General features: G+C 44.4%; 1 protein-coding gene across 1 annotated transcript in view; it reads right to left on the bottom strand.

The window, feature by feature from the left end:
* The window catches only part of lhx4 (LIM homeobox 4), an 80,377-nt gene extending 68,844 nt beyond the window's left edge, over positions 1–11,533 (bottom strand). The window contains exons 1-2 of the mRNA XM_069937481.1: positions 11,458–11,533; positions 8,860–9,031 (exon numbers count right to left, since the gene is read on the bottom strand). Of these exons, the coding sequence (XP_069793582.1) occupies positions 8,860–9,031; positions 11,458–11,533 (248 nt within the window). The remainder of the gene's footprint in view (positions 1–8,859; positions 9,032–11,457) is intronic.
* Positions 11,534–18,213: the final 6,680 nt, after the last annotated feature.

Here is an 18,213-nt window from a genome sequence, read left to right as displayed (position 1 = left end):
ATTCACATCAACTATTTTTTTCTAAATTACAGGGTTATAATCTGTACATTTTTCCATTGGATAACTTCTGAGTCATTGTCCAAGAATGGGGAATGAAGTTTATTTTCATATACCTAAGTGTAATGCACAGATGCCTTACTTGCTGCAGCTTCCCAAATACATACAACACATCACATGTGAAGAGAAAAATATGATAATGAACTTTATTTCCAATGCATAATCAGTGTAAGAATGCAGCAGTGTCAGGAGGAGACATGTCACCTAAAATGGTAGCAAATGCAAGGTTGTCAAATCTACACCCTGTGAACAAAATGCAAATGATTTGTACTGTAAATCGAGTCATGGCCTAAATAGGCTGGAACCAAATAAATTAACACAAAAACATAGAGTGCTTAACACAAAGCTGATAGAACCCAAAATTATCCATCAATTACCTTCCATAAACAGTTATAATTATGCTTAATCACATTGTTTTTAAGGACTGCGCTGCGGTATAAACTAAGGAAAAGTAATTAGCTATTTAACCAGAAGAAGTTGAGCTAGGTACGATTAAAACATTTAAAATATATTTAGATGGGTACATGGCTAGGAAAGGTATACAAACAATATAGACTGCAGGCAGGCAAATGGGTCTTGCTTGGATAGACAACTTGGTCAGGATGAATGAGTTGCGCTGATTTTGTGCTGTAAAACTCAATGATTATTACTCTGGCTAGAAGATGATAAGAAATTTCTTCATTGAGGAAGGTTAAAAATCTTTGCAATATTCCATTGTAGAGAATTGTGATAGTTCAGTCATTTGGTATATTCAAGGTTTAAATTGATGGATCTGCTTCCCCCCCCCCCTACTCAAAAAAAAAATAAAGGGATGCTCAAATGGTTCCTTGTAAAGAGCTGGCTCCTACTCTCTGCTCTAAATTTACATTTAATCTCACACATACAACCCATTGCCTCAGACCCCATCACCATTGAAAATAATCTGATTTTATCCCATCTTTGGATAAATTCAAAAGCATCCATCATGGCTCTAAAATAATCTGTATTGTTGTCATTAAAAACTGTGCCAATTTTTAAAAGTCTTTTGCCATATGCTCATCTTAGTCAATCTGCTTTACAGCATCTCTAATCCCTTGCCTTCTGTGTGCCGTCCAATGCCATTCAACACGTTAACTGGTCTTATATATGTGGTGTATTAGCTCATCATTACCTGTTGACTTTTACATATTTTGGAACACCACCTTTAAAAATAAAACAGCTTGTCAACCGAAGATGTCTTTAATATTCTATGAACTAGTGCCCCATTTTGGTCCATTGAGATTGCAATTAGTCCAATATATTCTTAACAAAAACACATCCCAAAACACTAAATTTAGCTGTCATTGTCAATGCGGCCCACACCCCATCTCTCTCAACAACAATACATCAATACATTTTTGTTTCCTTTTTGTTTCAAGTGTTACATCCAAGTTGGAGAACATTGGAAATTCTGACACCACGCTTTCTAAGCCTAAAATTACCTTGAAGAAATATGACTGCAGAAAATGCACAAACCTCTTTTTCTAAAGCAGGATACATGGCAAAAAGAAGCAGACGAATATCCAGCATACATTTTGAGCTAACTCGTGTACACTAACCAGAACAAAACAAATCTTCTCCTCTCAGAAACATAACTCCATTTCTCTGTCCACAGTTGCGACGTAACTTGCCGGGTGTTTTCTGTATTTGTTTCAGATTTACAGCAACTATAGCTTTTTTTAAAAAAATGAATATTTCATTTGCATTAACACACAAAAAAGCAGAAAAAAATGTCGCAGTTATACCATTTTTCCAATGTAAATAATGCATCGATCACAGTATTAAATCAGGACTCTCTCACAACTCCTATTAAGTTCTCTCAGTTCATTATCTTTACAAATACGATACCTCAATTTCAATGTGGCTCTTCCGATTTTTTTTTAAACCATTCCCTTGTCCCCCCCGGACTCAGGATTGGCCTGACTACCTAATTTCCAGTCAAGGTACTGTCGAAGTTGTGTGTGGAAAAAGCGCAGGCAATGGGAAATGGGCGCCGTGGAGTTCAAAGAAAGGGAAGTTAAAGCGAACGGAGACTCCGGCTCCTCGGAACTAGCCCAAGGGTCGAGGAAATGCAACAGGTTCCCCAAATCCTTGAAATCAGTGCGCGGCCGTGGGGGTCTCCAAGCGCGCTGGCTTGGAGTGCTGTCAATGGCGTGCCGTGCTGTCACGTCCCGCAAAGGCACCAGCAACAACAAAAATGAGAAAGACACCATAACTTGCTTCCCGGCGCAACCCGGGCGGTTCATAGAAATGTCCAGCGAGACTGGAAAACTGGTGTGAGGAAGCAGTCTGTAACCTTGGGGGGAAATGGGAACACAGACATTTATCAATTACTTTCATGCAAAAATACAGTCTGCAGGGAATGCTGCATTCACTCGTTCCTGAACGTTGATGCCGGACTCTGAAGCTGCCCTTGTCGAGCAAGGAGCTAGCTCCTCGAACGCCGGCTATTGAATGGTGAATCCCTCCGACCGACTGCGTACACACCGACGGCTGGACACAGAATCTGAGCTCTGATTTGTCCAGGCCCCATTGTGGGATTCACATCCTCAAGCCTTGTTTCACATGAGAATGTCACTGGGATTTTTCATTGTGATATTAAAATGTGCTCAGTATTTTGTTTTTCCCTGAGATGTGACCTGATTTAACGGCATTCCCTGCTGATCTGCCTGTTCGGAGTCGGTTGGTGAGATCGAAGCGGCGGGACTGAGAGATTGGGAGGCGGATTCCCGAGGAATCAGGTTTAGCACAAGTTCGATGGGCCGAATGCACCCACGTGAAACTCGGCCTCCGAAACGACTACGGCAGAACATCTGTGAAATCTATCTCACACACAAAATTCCAACGGCAGAAGCCGCGCACAGTCCACCTCTCCAATCTTGCCCGGTCTTCATCCCCGCTCACGTTTCGTCTTCATTTCACCTTCACGGTCACCAACGACCCGTTTTCATTTTAAAGTTTCACTGAGATTCTATGCACGGTGGAGTTTTTGGCCTTTCGAATGACAAAACTTCGCATTTTTAATCCACCCTAACCGCTGAACCTGAAATGTCTCCGGCGTTTGGTGCAAACTCGACGAAATCCACAGTTTGTAGTTTTTTTCTCTCTTTCAGGGGATATTGAATCCAATGTCAGTTAATAAGGTGAAACTCCACAGAAAAGACCGGGCCATTTCCATTCGTTTGCTCTTTGTTTAGTTCTGACATACACGCATATAGTTATGTTCCAACATTTTTTATTTAATGTCGGGATCATTATTTGCGTCAGTGGCATAAAGAGCGACACGAAAAGTATGTGTACTTTTAAATCTAAGGCTTAAGGTTTAAATAAATTTCTTCAGAACGCCATCTCCGAGTTCGGGTTCCTGATGCTTTTAGTCCTTCATGTTAAATCATATAAAATATGCCGAGTAACTAAATCAGGCTATGCACGTACACTGAGGCAGCTAACGCAAGATGCAGACATAAAAGCAAATCGTAACTCAGACCATTAAATATTCCGATTGTAAACAATGATCTGACACGATGCACTTTCAAAAAAAGTGTAAAACTTAGTGTTCCATGAAAGTGAAATAATAATTGTGTCATTTAAACAATGATCCCCAAACACCCATGTTTAATAAAAACGTAAGGCATCTCCGAGTTAAACATTGTAATATAATATTCCGAAATGAAGATCGGGCTGCTCTCAATTCCTTCTAGAGATGGCGAACTCGACATAAATACAAACAACGGTTAAACCAGGGTCTGACGATACGCCAATTGTTCTTTCGTTCAGCTCAAATGGGAAAAGGTTTGACCATCCTGGCCCCATTCACTGAAAAAAAAACCCTGTCTTTTCAGTAAAGGGACATTTATTAATTGCCACAGCCAGCGTTTCAAACATACATTCATTTCACGCACACCTTCAGTCAGGTCGACGGCATTTTCGGCTTCGTTTACTGTGAACAGATGTTGTTTGGCGAGGTGATTAAAGTTCGGATTGTCCGTGTAATACGGTGGGAAACCCGCAAAAGATAATCTTCAGTATTTAGGTCAACAAAATGCATCAGAGAAAGCCAGTGAAGAGAGAGAGTGTGTGTATGTTGGGGGGGTTGGTGTGTGTGTGTGTTGGGGGGGGGGGGGTTGGTGTGTGTGTGTGTTGGGGGGTTGGTGTGTGTGTGTGTTGGGGGGTTGGTGTGTGTGTGTGTTGGGGGGTTGGTGTGTGCGTGTTGGGGGGTTGGTGTGTGCGTGTTGGGGGATTGGTGTGTGCGTGTTGGGGGGGTTAGTGTGTGTGCGTGTTGGGGAGGTTAGTGTGTGTGTGTTGGGGGGTTGGTGTGTGTGTTGGGGGTTGGTGTGTGTGTGTTGGGGGGTTGGTGTGTGTGTGTTGGGGGGTTGGTGTGTGCGAGTTGGGGGGTTGGTGTGTGCATGTTGGGGGATTGGTGTGTGCGTGTTGGGGGGTTGGTGTGTGTGTGTGTTGGGGAGGTTAGTGTGTGTATGTTGGGGGGTTGGTGTGTGTGTGTTGGGGGTTGGTGTGTGTGTGTTGGGGGGTTGGTGTGTGTGTGTTGGGGGGTTGGTGTGTGTGTGTTGGGGGGTTGGTGTGTGTGTGTGTTGGGGAGGTTAGGGTGTGTATGTTGGGGGGTTGGTGTGTATGTTGGGGGGTTGGTGTGTGCGTGTTGGGGGGTTGGTGTGTGCGTGTTGGGGGGTTGGTGTGTGCGTGTTGGGGGTTGGTGTGTGCGTGTTGGGGGTTGGTGTGTGCGTGTTGGGGGGTTGGTGTGTGCGTGTTGGGGGGTTGGTGTGTGCGTGTTGGGGGGTTGGTGTGTGCGTGTTGGGGGGTTGGTGTGTGCGTGTTGGGGGGTTGGTGTGTGCGTGTTGGGGGGTTGGTGTGTGCGTGTTGGGGGGTTGGTGTGTGCGTGTTGGGGGGTTGGTGTGTGCGTGTTGGGGGGTTGGTGTGTGCGTGTTGGGGGGTTGGTGTGTGCGTGTTGGGGGATTGGTGTGTGTGCGTGTTGGGGGATTGGAGTGTGTGTGTGTTGGGGAGGTTAGTGTGTGTGTGTTGGGGGGTTGGTGTGTGTGTTGGGGGGTTGGTGTGTGTGTTGGGGGTTGGTGTGTGTGTGTTGGGGGTTGGTGTGTGTGTGTTGGGGGTTGGTGTGTGTGTGTTGGGGGTTGGTGTGTGTGTGTTGGGGGGTTGGTGTGTGTGTGTGTTGGGGGGTTGGTGTGTGTGTGTTGGGGGGTTGGTGTGTGTGTGTTGGGGGGTTGGTGTGTGTGTGTTGGGGGGTTGGTGTGTGTGTGTTGGGGGGTTGGTGTGTGTGTGTTGGGGGGTTGGTGTGTGTGTGTTGGGGAGGTTAGTGTGTGCATGTTGGGGGGTTGGTGTGTGCGTGTTGGGGGTTGGTGTGTGCGTGTTGGGGGTTGGTGTGTGCGTGTTGGGGGTTGGTGTGTGCGTGTTGGGGGTTGGTGTGTGCGTGTTGGGGGTTGGTGTGTGCGTGTTGGGGGTTGGTGTGTGCGTGTTGGGGGTTGGTGTGTGCGTGTTGGGGGTTGGTGTGTGCGTGTTGGGGGGTTGGTGTGTGCGTGTTGGGGGGTTGGTGTGTGCGTGTTGGGGGGTTGGTGTGTGCGTGTTGGGGGGTTGGTGTGTGCGTGTTGGGGGGTTGGTGTGTGCGTGTTGGGGGGTTGGTGTGTGCGTGTTGGGGGGTTGGTGTGTGCGTGTTGGGAGGTTGGTGTGTGCGTGTTGGGGGGTTGGTGTGTGCGTGTTGGGGGGTTGGTGTGTGCGTGTTGGGGGGTTGGTGTGTGCGTGTTGGGGGGTTGGTGTGTGCGTGTTGGGGGGTTGGTGTGTGCGTGTTGGGGGGTTGGTGTGTGCGTGTTGGGGGTTGGTGTGTGCGTGTTGGGGGTTGGAGTGTGTATGTGTGGGTTTTGTGTGCGTGTTGGCGGGTTGGTGTGTGCGTGTTGGGGGGTTGGTGTGTGCGTGTTGGGGGGTTGGTGTGTGCGTGTTGGGGGGTTGGTGTGTGCGTGTTGGGGGGTTGGTGTGTGCGTGTTGGGGGGTTGGTGTGTGCGTGTTGGGGGGTTGGTGTGTGCGTGTTGGGGGGTTGGTGTGTGCGTGTTGGGGGGTTGGTGTGTGCGTGTTGGGGGGTTGGTGTGTGCGTGTTGGGGGGTTGGTGTGTGCGTGTTGGGGGGTTGGTGTGTGCGTGTTGGGGGGTTGGTGTGTGCGTGTTGGGGGGTTGGTGTGTGCGTGTTGGGGGGTTGGTGTGTGCGTGTTGGGGGGTTGGTGTGTGCGTGTTGGGGGGTTGGTGTGTGCGTGTTGGGGGGTTGGTGTGTGCGTGTTGGGGGGTTGGTGTGTGCGTGTTGGGGGGTTGGTGTGTGCGTGTTGGGGGGTTGGTGTGTGCGTGTTGGGGGGTTGGTGTGTGCGTGTTGGGGGTTGGTGTGTGCGTGTTGGGGTTTGGAGTGTGCGTGTGTTGGGGGGTTGGTGTGTGTGTGTTGGGGGTTTGGTGTGTGTGTTGGGGGGTTGGTGTGTGTGTTGGGGGGTTGGTGTGTGTGTGTTGGGGGGTTGGTGTGTGTGTGTTGGGGGGTTGGTGTGTGTGTGTTGGGGGGTTGGTGTGTGTGTGTTGGGGGGTTGGTGTGTGTGTGTTGGGGGGTTGGTGTGTGTGTGTTGGGGGGTTGGTGTGTGTGTGTTGGGGTTGTGTGTGAGAGAGAGTGAGTGAGAAAGTGAGAGAGGGAGAGAGAGAAAGTTCTAGAAAATATATCTCAACTTAATTTGTAAGGACTAAGATCTGTAATTACAGTGATTTTATAAATTGCAATAAATTGGAGGAAATAATATTAATTGAAGGGGGGTTGTACATAGAGTGATTCCCAAACCATTCCTCATTTTAGGCATTCTACTAATATTTTTCGTTCACTTTTCTGGGCCTACGATCACACAAATTGCTTTTGATAGTAATACTCTCTCTCTCTCACTCACGCACTCACGATATCTCACAATATACCAGCTGTCAGATATGAAGCCAGCAAATCTCACCGCCTCCTCGTTTTATAAACAGAATGCCTTCTACGGTTATATGGTTAACAGCATTTGAAAATAACATCTATGCTAAAATGTAATCTTTATATCAACTGCATAACCATCGCTACAACATTTGTCGTGTGTGTGTGTTTACTGCATAGTAATATCATCTACAATAGTAGCACATGTCCAAACGTTGATGGTTTGCATTCTATAAGAAATATCAATTGAACACTACATTTGTCGTCGTGCTCAATATGACTTCAGCCAAGGCAGAAACATTGAAGGCCAGGCTGGGACGATTTCCCCTCAATCTCTTTTCCCGGGATCAGTTCTGTCTCGCTAATTATAAACGCTGCAGTTTTGTAGATGTAACAAGACTGGTTTCACGTAAAGTTAATTGTGCCACAGAACCAAGGATTCCTCTCCGATGGCCCAGCAGCACACCTCAATTAATAAAGATCACACGGACAAGGGATCCTGGACTCGCATCAAACAGAGTATCCCTTCAGGGAGCGCCCCTTACTTGCCCTCCATTACTCCCCTGCATCCCTGCAATAAGTACTCGACACTTCATAGATAAATCTCCTCTAATGACCAACTCCGCTCTAAACTGCTCACAAGTCTTGTTCTTACGACGTAGAGAAAGGGCTCTTCTTTCTTTGAATAAACCTGCTCAGCTCCTCCAGCATTTCGGTGATTTTACTACAATCACAGCGTCTGCAGCCTATCGTGTTTCTCACTCTTCTTTCGATCTGACAGGTCATATTCCGCCCCCTTTGTTGTAAACTGTTTAAGTAATCCCGCCCTTCTTTAACTATCCCATGCCACGCTATTCTCAACGCTTTGTCTCGGGTTTTCCAGTTGAACGAATTTACATGTAGCAGAATGTGGCCCACACACCAGTCACGGTGACAGGCTGTCATGCAAAGTGGTGCTGACTGCCCCAGGAATAACTACTGATTTGATCTGACCTGTGATTAAAAATGGCCCCTGATTGTAAATTCATAAGCTTCAACGTCTACCAAAGTAAAAAAAAAGTAATCGGACGCTCGCTGATTCAAAGTTGGAACACCATCTCCTCGTTCCGACGAAGAGTCGAAGACTATATATATCCAAGTGTTGCTTGGTCCACTGGAGTTTTTCCCCACACGTTCTATTTTGTAAAGCCATTACTGGCACCCATTTCACAACTGTATGAAACAATGTGCCTGTGACCAAACTTGTGTTTTGTTTGATACAAGATTGACGCACACTTTTAAAAGAATAGTGATTTCTAATTAATCATTGAATCTCGGGGCGGGAATCGAGAAATGGGAGGTAAACGGGAGGTAGGAACAGCAAATAAAACGCCAAGTGACTCCGGGAATCACTGCAATAAATAATAACTATGCCCAATGCAGCAATAGTGTTGACATAATTAAACTATACTGTGGTTTGGTTTAAACCATTATTTTTAAAAAAATCAATTATCATCTCGGGTGCCCAGGGTACCTTAAATGAAGGTAGGCATTGAGCAAACAAAGAGGGAGGAACTCCTCGGGTCAGACAGCAACCACGGGCAGACCTGTTCAGTCCACGTTTCACGGTCGGGACCCTTTATCGATACTAAAATACAAAGAGGGCACTGATGCTACTATGAAGAGGGAAGGTTTGTCCCTTCTCCTTCTGGGAAGGGGCATAAACCCACCGAGGATGTGGTGGGGGCGGGCATTATGTTTTATTAACGTGGTTTCTCCGCCGCTTTCTCTCCTAACCCATGCAGGACTGGGACCATACCGACCCTAAGCCGTTTGCAAATGCCAGGTAACTCACTTGAAGAAGTCTTCCTTGCAATAAACGTTTCCAGTCCTGGAGAAGCACTTGTCGGCCAACTGGACTTGACAGTCGGCACATTTCAGGCACTTGCTGTGCCAAGATCGGTCCAGAACCTTCAGGATGAACTTATCCAGGATGTGCTGATTGCAGCCTGCACACAAAGGGATCTCTGCAAAGGAGAAAGAGAGAGGTCAACAAACCGACAGAGAAACGGGATCACCGGTGGCGGGATACAGCTTCGACCCGAGCGATGAGAAGACAGGAGGGACCAAGTGCAGTTCACCAAAACGTAAAGAAATTTCAGCACCAAACAATAAAAAGCGACCAGATCACAGCAAACCGGATAGGCCAAAGCACCAAAGAATATATGATTAGAATTTCCGGGGGTGGGGGGAAACCAGACTGAGGATAAACACATTTACTACAAAATGAATCTAGAAGTCGGTATCCATAAAAAATCGGATTTGATTCAAGTTAACGAGCTTACTGCTCCGATAAATGTTACATTATTAAACCACAAACTTTTCCCTCTCCACTATCATGTTGTATTTTGTCTTCAGACTGCATTGTTCTTCCGCAGAAACGCGATATTTCTGGAATTCGCTGCGAAAGAAAAAATGTCAGTGGGAGAATAGAGATTGTTGTAGACAGCACTTGGTTTCTGGTGTTCGAAAGACAGGGGTGGGCAGTGAACTGACTGGTGGAGGATTGCCTTGGCACCACTATAATTTCAGGACTACCTTTCTTCGATTGAATTATCTGGCGGTTGCGCTTTTTAAAATGGAAGTACTTTTAATTACAAAAGTGGAGTAATTAAACCTATAACGTATCATGCGATTTAAAAATATATTTTTTTTAAAGGTATCGAGCGAAGGACGCGAAACTCGAACGAAAGATGCAAAAGATATTTTTTTAAAAATGAACCTCCGCTGATTCTGAATGAGAGATAAATATGATTATAATGCCCAGTGGTTCATTCTTAACTCTCCCACACTTAGCTTTAGTGTTATTCGGTGGCAAGTATCCTAGAATTTAGTGTGCTATTGTTTTCCTTAAAATAAAACCGACTCTGTAGAAAACTAAATGTTGTTAATGAAAAATTTTTGATGGCTTTGTATAAACACATTCTTTATGTGTACGGCCGGCAACAACAGTAGGAACTACACGCGTTAATAACAGAAATGGGTGGATGTGATTGAGATTTGAGATTTATGTTTCTCGTCGTTTCATGGTGGGACCAGATTGAGATCTTCAAATGTGCGACGTGGACAAGACTTTGAATAGGTTTAAGCTACCAGCATATCTCTTCCATTTAAATTAAAAAAAAACACACACACACACAGAGAACTCAGGTCAACGTAGCATCCACGGAAAGCAATAGGCAGTCAACTGGAATCATTTATATTGATAAACTTTTGGCTGCAAATACTTAGTAAATGTCTATTTCTATGCGTTAAATATATAGTAATTAAATGCTCCAACGTGCCGATCCCTCTCTTGCTGGAAATACCCCTGCATAGTTGCTGGTAGAATATCTTGGTGGAAACCTTCGTCTATTCTTCAATTAAACGATGGGAGCCCACCGTAGTAGTAGGTTTTCTCACTAGACATCTTTAGCTTTCAACTGGGGAATGACTGACATTGTAAAGCTGTGAGAATGGCTTGGGTGACACCAGGTTAAATCTGAGGTGGTCTGGAGATAAATCAGTTAAGATCATTTACTCATGATCTCCAGTATTTCTATCCGACAGGCCCGTCAATCAGCGATAGATGTGCCTGCTACAAGGTCCTCTAGTTTTCGTGTGTAATGACTAAAATGTTTTGTTTCCAAACGCCGTTGTTGGGGTTACACGCGTCAGCCAGCTACCATCCGCTCTGCCTTCTGCTACCACAACTGATCGGTCATTGGTCCTTCCTATTAAATTCCTTGCCCCATTACTGACTGTTATCAGCTACTTGTTAATGACATATGCTTTCTTTGCCGACTCCATTCGCGGCTTCAGCAGAAATGACGATCTTTTTTTCTCTCTGTTGCGTTGCCTGACTGAACTTGGCTCCGACTTCGACTGCACAGTGCGGTGAAAACAGACTGTGAGGTGTATCTCAACAGCACTACCTTAAATGCTGCAACATTCTCGGTTCTACGCCAGCGCTGTCACTTCCAGGACATCCCTGGAAGCCGGTTCTAATGGGTTATTCATTTAATCGGAAATCACGGTTAAATAAACTATACTCTCACTCTCTTCAACATTCTCAATGGAAAAGTTGCAACTCACACCCTTTCTCGACACAGTTCAGTATCGCAATAGCCGCCAAAAAGACAATCTGTAAGCCCAATTACTTGGGCCTTACCAACACTGCAGTCCAGAATTATATTCTGATTGCTCGTCTTGCGATTAGTCACAGGTCGTCTTCTCATCCACAAGCCTCTCTTTCCCACTCATTAACCCCGCTCCCCTCCAAATCCACGCACCCACCATCCTGGCCCAGTACCAACTCTTCTGCTCGCCTTGTTCTGGAATGGAAGGAACTGACAGGACGGTCGGTGGCGAAAGGATAACAAAACCAAAACGTCCTTGTAGGAGTAGTCCTTACGTTGCACTGAGACTCCCAACAGCTCTTGAACACCTTTCCCGGGACTCTCTGTGGCGATCGCCGCACTTTGCATCATTCTCAAACCGAAATCAGCCCCTCCCCCAGCAAAGAACAGATAAAATGCATGCAATAAAATAAATGTACACCATATAACTCCGGCCCGTCGTGCACGCCGATCTGTATAGACATTAATAAATATATCCACTGCCTCAGTGGCTGGAGCTGATGCGGGATTCCCTACTCACTAACACATCCAGATCGCTATCATACAGTCAGTCCAACACTTCATGACATCATCGACTCCCACCTGCCAATCAGGATCCGAGATTGCCCTCTCCAGGGGAGCGACTTTGCCATAAGAGGAGATAATTGGGCTTGGATGGGCGGGATCTTCATAAATTGGGGCATCATTATAATCAATGCACCAGCTCGGGTTCTCTTCACTCAGTGGAACTAATTAAAGCCGCAGTATACTTATTACGCACCATAAATTCCTCTCCCAAATTTTGGCACGAAATCCTTACATTTGTAATTCTGGGAAAATCGGTCAACAGTCCCGCACCCACGTTCCGATGCTTGTACGGCGTAAAATTGAGTTTTATAGTTGAGTTCTATTAGTTGGTTCTAACGTCACTTTTTTTCTGATTTAAAAAAGCTAATCGTTGGACTGGCCAAGCAGACCAGTTACACAAACCTGCGACTTCAATCGTCGCCAGAATGTATAGGGCTGAGATCTCTTTCCCTGTTCCTAATTATTACGGTGGTTCCCTAATGGGTACAAATTTGATTGTCGTCTCTTCTTCCATTTCTGGCTCTTCAAGTGTACAGAATTTTTTTTGCCCGCTCTGGGCCGAGTTAGTCGTCAGATAACCTCCAAACTTTTCCGACTTTCCGCTCTTCAAACTGCTGTAAGATCCTACCCATGATTGACTTTTTGGTGTGTTAATTATACCACTCAACATCATTGACTCGGGCAGCATGGATCCGGCCCTTTGACCCATTCATTCCATGCCGAATTTATGGCATTCTGGGCTAGTCGCATTTGCCTTCATTTGGACCATAAACTTCTAAGATCTTTTCTCCACATGTCTGATCAAAGGAAATTAGTTATGGCCGTTTTTGTTTAATTACCCAATTGAGAACCACCTTTGGCATTAAAGTTGGTGATATCATCCGAAGACACTAATTCCACTTCATATGTGCTTGATTGTATTAATCTTGATCTCAGCATCACCTGTCTATCCACTGACTATATATGTATGTTAAACGTCCAAGATTCACAACATATAGGATCCCCCGCACGCAATTTAATGCTTTACCGTCAATTTCATCTGCCTCCCGGGTCAATACCTCAGCTAGAAATGGAGTGAAGCCTTAACATTCTAACGAACACAAACTAAGCTTATAGATAGATGTATATTCGGTTCATCACCGGGTAGTGTGATAGAACAGACAGAGGTACAGATACATAGTTCTATGACAATGGCGATGGAGGTGAAAATGATGCTTGCTTTCATCCGACAAGACAATGTACAAATGCCGGATGTCATGCTACATCTGTACAAGAAGTTGGTGAGACAGTCCCTGGACTATTGCAATTCTGGTTTCCATTCTCTAGCAAGGATGTGATTGAGAGAGATCACGGGATTATTGTTGGGATTCCAGGGGTTGAGCTAAAAGGTTGGAATTGGTTTCCCTGGAGCACAGGAGGCCAAGGGGGTGACCCTATGTAGAGATTCATGAAATCACGAGGGCATAGATGAAGTGCATTGACACATTCTATTTCCCAAAGTTAGGGAAATCTAGAGGGCATCGATTTAGTCGATAGGCAAAAGACTTGCATGGGATTTGAGGGGCGGGTTTCTCATACAGACGGCGGGTTGGTATAGATCGGGTAGTCGGAACAACTTGCCGTCAGGAAAACAACAATGTTTAAAAGTTATTTGGCTGCCTTCATGGACCCAAATGCAGACAAATGGAACTAGCTCGGAAAGGCACCTTGGACAGCATATTGGGTCGAAGGTTTATTTCCCTGCTGTGTAATGTTGATTCTCTGATTCTGGGATAAATGGTATCTTCACCCTCCTTTGGAACAATGCGCATCACTGCCTCTGCTTGGATCGAAACCTTTTGCACAACTTTGTTACCTCCAAACAATTGAACGATCAAACGCAAACTGTCCATCAAATTCAGCAGACTGTATCCTGAATCACATCGAATACAACTCACCCGCCATGTCCATCTCCGTTTATTTTCATTGCCTCTGAAGCTACCAACTTGTCATTACTAATTATCTGCAACATTCACCAGCCTTCCCAAACAACACAATCCATTCTTCCCAATTCTCGTCTTTTGTGCATCATCTTGCTATTCCACCATGATTTCAGCTTCTATAGGTTCCGGAGACCAGTCTTTTCACCCTCCCACCCTTTTCTCCCTATTTCCAACCCGCCCCCCCAACCAGTATTCGATGAATAAATTCACTCCCTTGTCCTAACATTCCACAATTAAACTCTGATCCTTATTTTGCCGTTGTACATTGAAGGAGACAAATAAAACTAACCTGAGATTTACGAGTTATTAAATTAAATAAAATTTAAATTATCCTTCATATTACCAAAGAAACCATGCTTTGCTTTCAGAGGGAGATGTGGTCCATTTCTATATTGGAAAGAGTAGCCACTTATCCAAATAACGCGGCACACCTGGGTCGTAACTGCAATGATATTAGATCAATTGGATATAGGTATGCACTCAAGTGCACCTGGGTGTAATCTACAAATTAAGATTACTTTATTTGTAATCCGGGAATACACGTGGCTACGTCGTTTTACATCAGCCGGGATGAATGAATAACGATACGATTATTAACACGGAAGGAATACACGGCGGGGTCATGGCAGAATGCATTTTTGAACTTTCTTTGCAACCAAAATTACAAAATGCAAATAAAAGACTCGGTTGCATTCGCCATTGGACGCTGTTAAGAAATAAAATTATTTGCTTTCTTTTCAGATTTATTTCATTCAACGGTGGCTTACTGTTATGTTCCAGCACCGAACTACTTTGGTTTAATATTCTCTCTGTATTCTGTAACAAAATTTGGGCAATACTGTGGCACAGCTGGTAGAACTGCTGCTTCGCAACGCCAGAGAACCGCGTTCAATCCTGAAACGGTGCGTAGAAGCCTGCACATTCCGCGTGTGTTTCCCACGGATGCTTCACGTTACAGAGACACTTACATTGGTAGGTTAATTACTCTGCTCCGGGTGTGTAAGTGAGTAATAAAATCGAGTGGAAGTTGATACGAGTGTGGGGAGAATAAAAATAGATGTGTTGCTATAAAATAGGGTTCTTGATGGTCGGCAGTAACTTGATGGAAAGTCCTCGATAGAAATGACTGCACAGTATCTCAAATGTAATAGAAAGCTTCTATTTATCAAATAAACTAATAACAGGAAGAGGAGGATACATTTAGATATATTGAATGAGAGGGCAGCTACGGAATTATGTTTTTTCGCCTAAGGAGTGATTGGGAATTGGAACCGCATGCAAGATAACAGAGACCGCAATCTTCTTTATAGATCTACCAGGGGGCAGAGCGGAAAAGTCGAAGCAATTTAACCAATCTCCATTCAAAATGTGCCAAACGTGCTCTGTATTTCTACAACCCGACGTCCTGATCCATTTCGCGCAGTCCCAAATCATTATTCCTCCTTCATTCTCCCTCTCTTTCAATTTAGCTTCTCCACTCAGCGCATGCCCAATTATGATAACATCAGGTGACACACCTCTTGGTGGGGGAGCATTTTGGCAACAGTGATCACAACTTCCAGAGCTTTAGCATAGCTATGGACAAGGATATGAGCAGACTAACAGGGAAAGTGGTGAATTGGGGAAGGGCTAATTACAATGGGATGAGACAGGCACTCGATACTAAAATAGGAACAGATTTTCTCCAAAGAAAGTACCAAAACAATGTAGAGGATGTTTAGGGACCACTTTCATGGGGTTCTGTATAGGTTTTTCCAACTGAGACAGGGAAAGAATGGTAGGAAAAGGGAACTATGGTTGCAAAATTGATATGGCAGCTAGTTAAGAGGATTTAGGAAGAAAAAAAAAACAGGAAGAGCTTATGAGAATTATGTCATAGCCAGGAACCAACGTGAAAGGAATGAGGATAAAGGCAGCATAGTTGACATAGTGGTTAGTGAGGGATATTTACAATGCCAGCAATCAGGACCGGACAGGGGTTTGAATACTGTGCTGTCTGTAAGGAGTTTGTACATTCCCTAGCATCTCCAGTTTCCTCCTACCATTCAAAAACATACCGGAGGTAGTAGGTTAATGGGGTGTAAATTGGGCAGCACAGATTCCTGGGCCGAAATGGCCTGTTGCTGTGCTGTGTGTCTAAATTATTTTTTTTATAAAAGAAAGGAGAGCTCAAAGGGGGCATGAGAAAGTCACAGCAAGTAGGATTAACGATTAAGGAGACCCCCAGTGTTCATGAAGAACTGAAGGATGATGAGAGTAAAGGTGGTAGCTTAAGGATAAAGGAAGCCACACATGCTTAGGGGTGGAGGAGGTTGGTGATATACTAAATGAATACTTTGCTTCAGTGTTCACTAGAGAAAAAGATCTTGTTCAAGGTGAGGACAGAATAGAACAAGTTTATGTGCTGGACCACATTGAGATCAACAAAGAGGAAGTGCTGGATCTTCTTAAAAACATTAGAATTGATAATTCCCCAAAATCGGACAAAATATATCCCAGGTTGCAATGGGTATGGAGGGAAGAGATTGCTGGGGTGTTGGCAATGATATTTGTATCCTCCTTGCACACAATGAAGGTGTTGGAGGATTGGAGAATGGCAAATGTTGTCCTTTTGTTTAAAATGAGGAAATGGGGACAATCCTGTGGATTATAGACCAGTGAGTCTCACATCAGTGATGGGCAAACTATAAAAGAGTATTCTTAAAGAGATAATTGACAAGGATTTGGAAGAGAACAGGCTTCTTAGGATAGTCAACATGTCACTGTGAGGGGAAAGATGTGCCTCATGAATCTATTGAGTTTTTTTTAAGAAGTAACAAAAGACATTGATGAAGGTATGGCAGTAGATTCGTGTAAATGGATTTTGGTAAGGTATTTGACAAGAACCCCCATGAGAGACTTGTTCAGAAAGTCATGAGGAATGAGATCCATGGACACCTCACTGTATGCATTCAGAATTGGCTTGCCTGTGGAAAGCAGAGGTTATTAGTGGATAAAATGTACTTTGCCTGGTGGTCAGTGGCTAGTGGGATCTGTTCTGGGGCCCTGGTCTTTGTAAATTTATAAATGATCTGGATGAAGATATATAGGGATGGATCAATAAGTTTGCTGATAATAAGAATATTGGAGGTGTCATGGATAGTGTTGAAAGTAGAGACCAGATGAAGAAATGGGTGGAAAAAATGGAAGATAGAGTTCAATCCAGGCAAGTCTGAGGTGATGGATTTTGGAAGATCAAATGTGAAGGCAGAGTACATGGTTTATGATAGAATACTTAACAGTGTGGAAGAATAGAGGCACTTTAGGGTCCAAATCCATAGATCTCTCAAGGTTGCTGAGAGATGGCATAGTTAATAATGCTTATTGTATGTTGGGCTTCATTAGTTAGACAATTGAATTCAAGAATCGTGAGGCAATGATGCAGCTTTATAAATCACTAGTGATACCATGCTTGGAATATTATATTCAGTTCTGTAGAAGTTATGGAAAGGGTACAGAAGAGATTTATCAGGATGTTGTCTGGATTTGAAAACATGTCTTATGAGGCAAGATTACCTGGGGCTTTTCTCTTTACAGTGAAGAAAGGTGAGAGGTAACTAAATAGAGGTCTACAATATTATGAGAGGCATAGCGTACACAGCCAGCACCGTTTTCCTAGGGTGGGAGTAGCAAATACCAGAGGACATGTGACAAAGTGAAGGGAGGGAAGTTTAGGGGAGACATCAGGGTTAGGTTTTCTGACACAGTTGTGGATGCCTAGAATGTATTGTTGGGGAGATGGTGGAGGCTGGAACAATAGGGACATTTAAGAGACTCTTGTACAGTCACATGGATGAAAGAAATATGAGGTAGGGAGGGTTTTTTGGTAGGTCTATAGAGATCGACACAATATCATGGGCCAAAGGGCCTGTACTGTGCTGTAATGTTCTATATTCAAACTACAGATTTCTTATATCGTTCACAACACAAAGTTTCTCTTTGCATCTCTTGATTCACACCCGCAGGTTTTCCAGAAACATGTCTTCGCGATCTTTGCGAGCGCAGTAATCTTTTCACTCTGGAATTTCCAGTTCCTTATGCGGTTCGCTCAATATTTCCTTCTTCTATCCCATTTTAATCCTTCACCCCCTTCGACACACCTGGCAGCATGAGTTACTTTAATTTCCAAGCATTTAGATTGTCCGGACTCTCTCCCGATCAATTATTCTAATTTAAGAAAAGCCACCGGCAAGACCAGGTAATACAAAATTTATCTGGGGCAATAACAAGGTCAGAAAATGAGGGATCACGATCAAAAGTGATCTCTTCGCATTAATATATTTTTAAAAAGTGAGCCAACTGGATTAAAATATTACCAACCTTTCGGTATGAAGCGGAGGGATAGGCGCTGAACCTTGACAATCTAGTGCGGAAGCAGTGGGTGTGATCACGAGGACCCGACTTCAGATGATGAGAACAGAAGTACGACCGCAGGACAAAAAT

Source organism: Narcine bancroftii, chromosome 5 (assembly GCF_036971445.1).
Source record: "Narcine bancroftii isolate sNarBan1 chromosome 5, sNarBan1.hap1, whole genome shotgun sequence".
Lineage (NCBI taxonomy): Eukaryota > Metazoa > Chordata > Chondrichthyes > Torpediniformes > Narcinidae > Narcine > Narcine bancroftii.
This window is presented reverse-complemented; position numbering and strand designations above follow the sequence as displayed.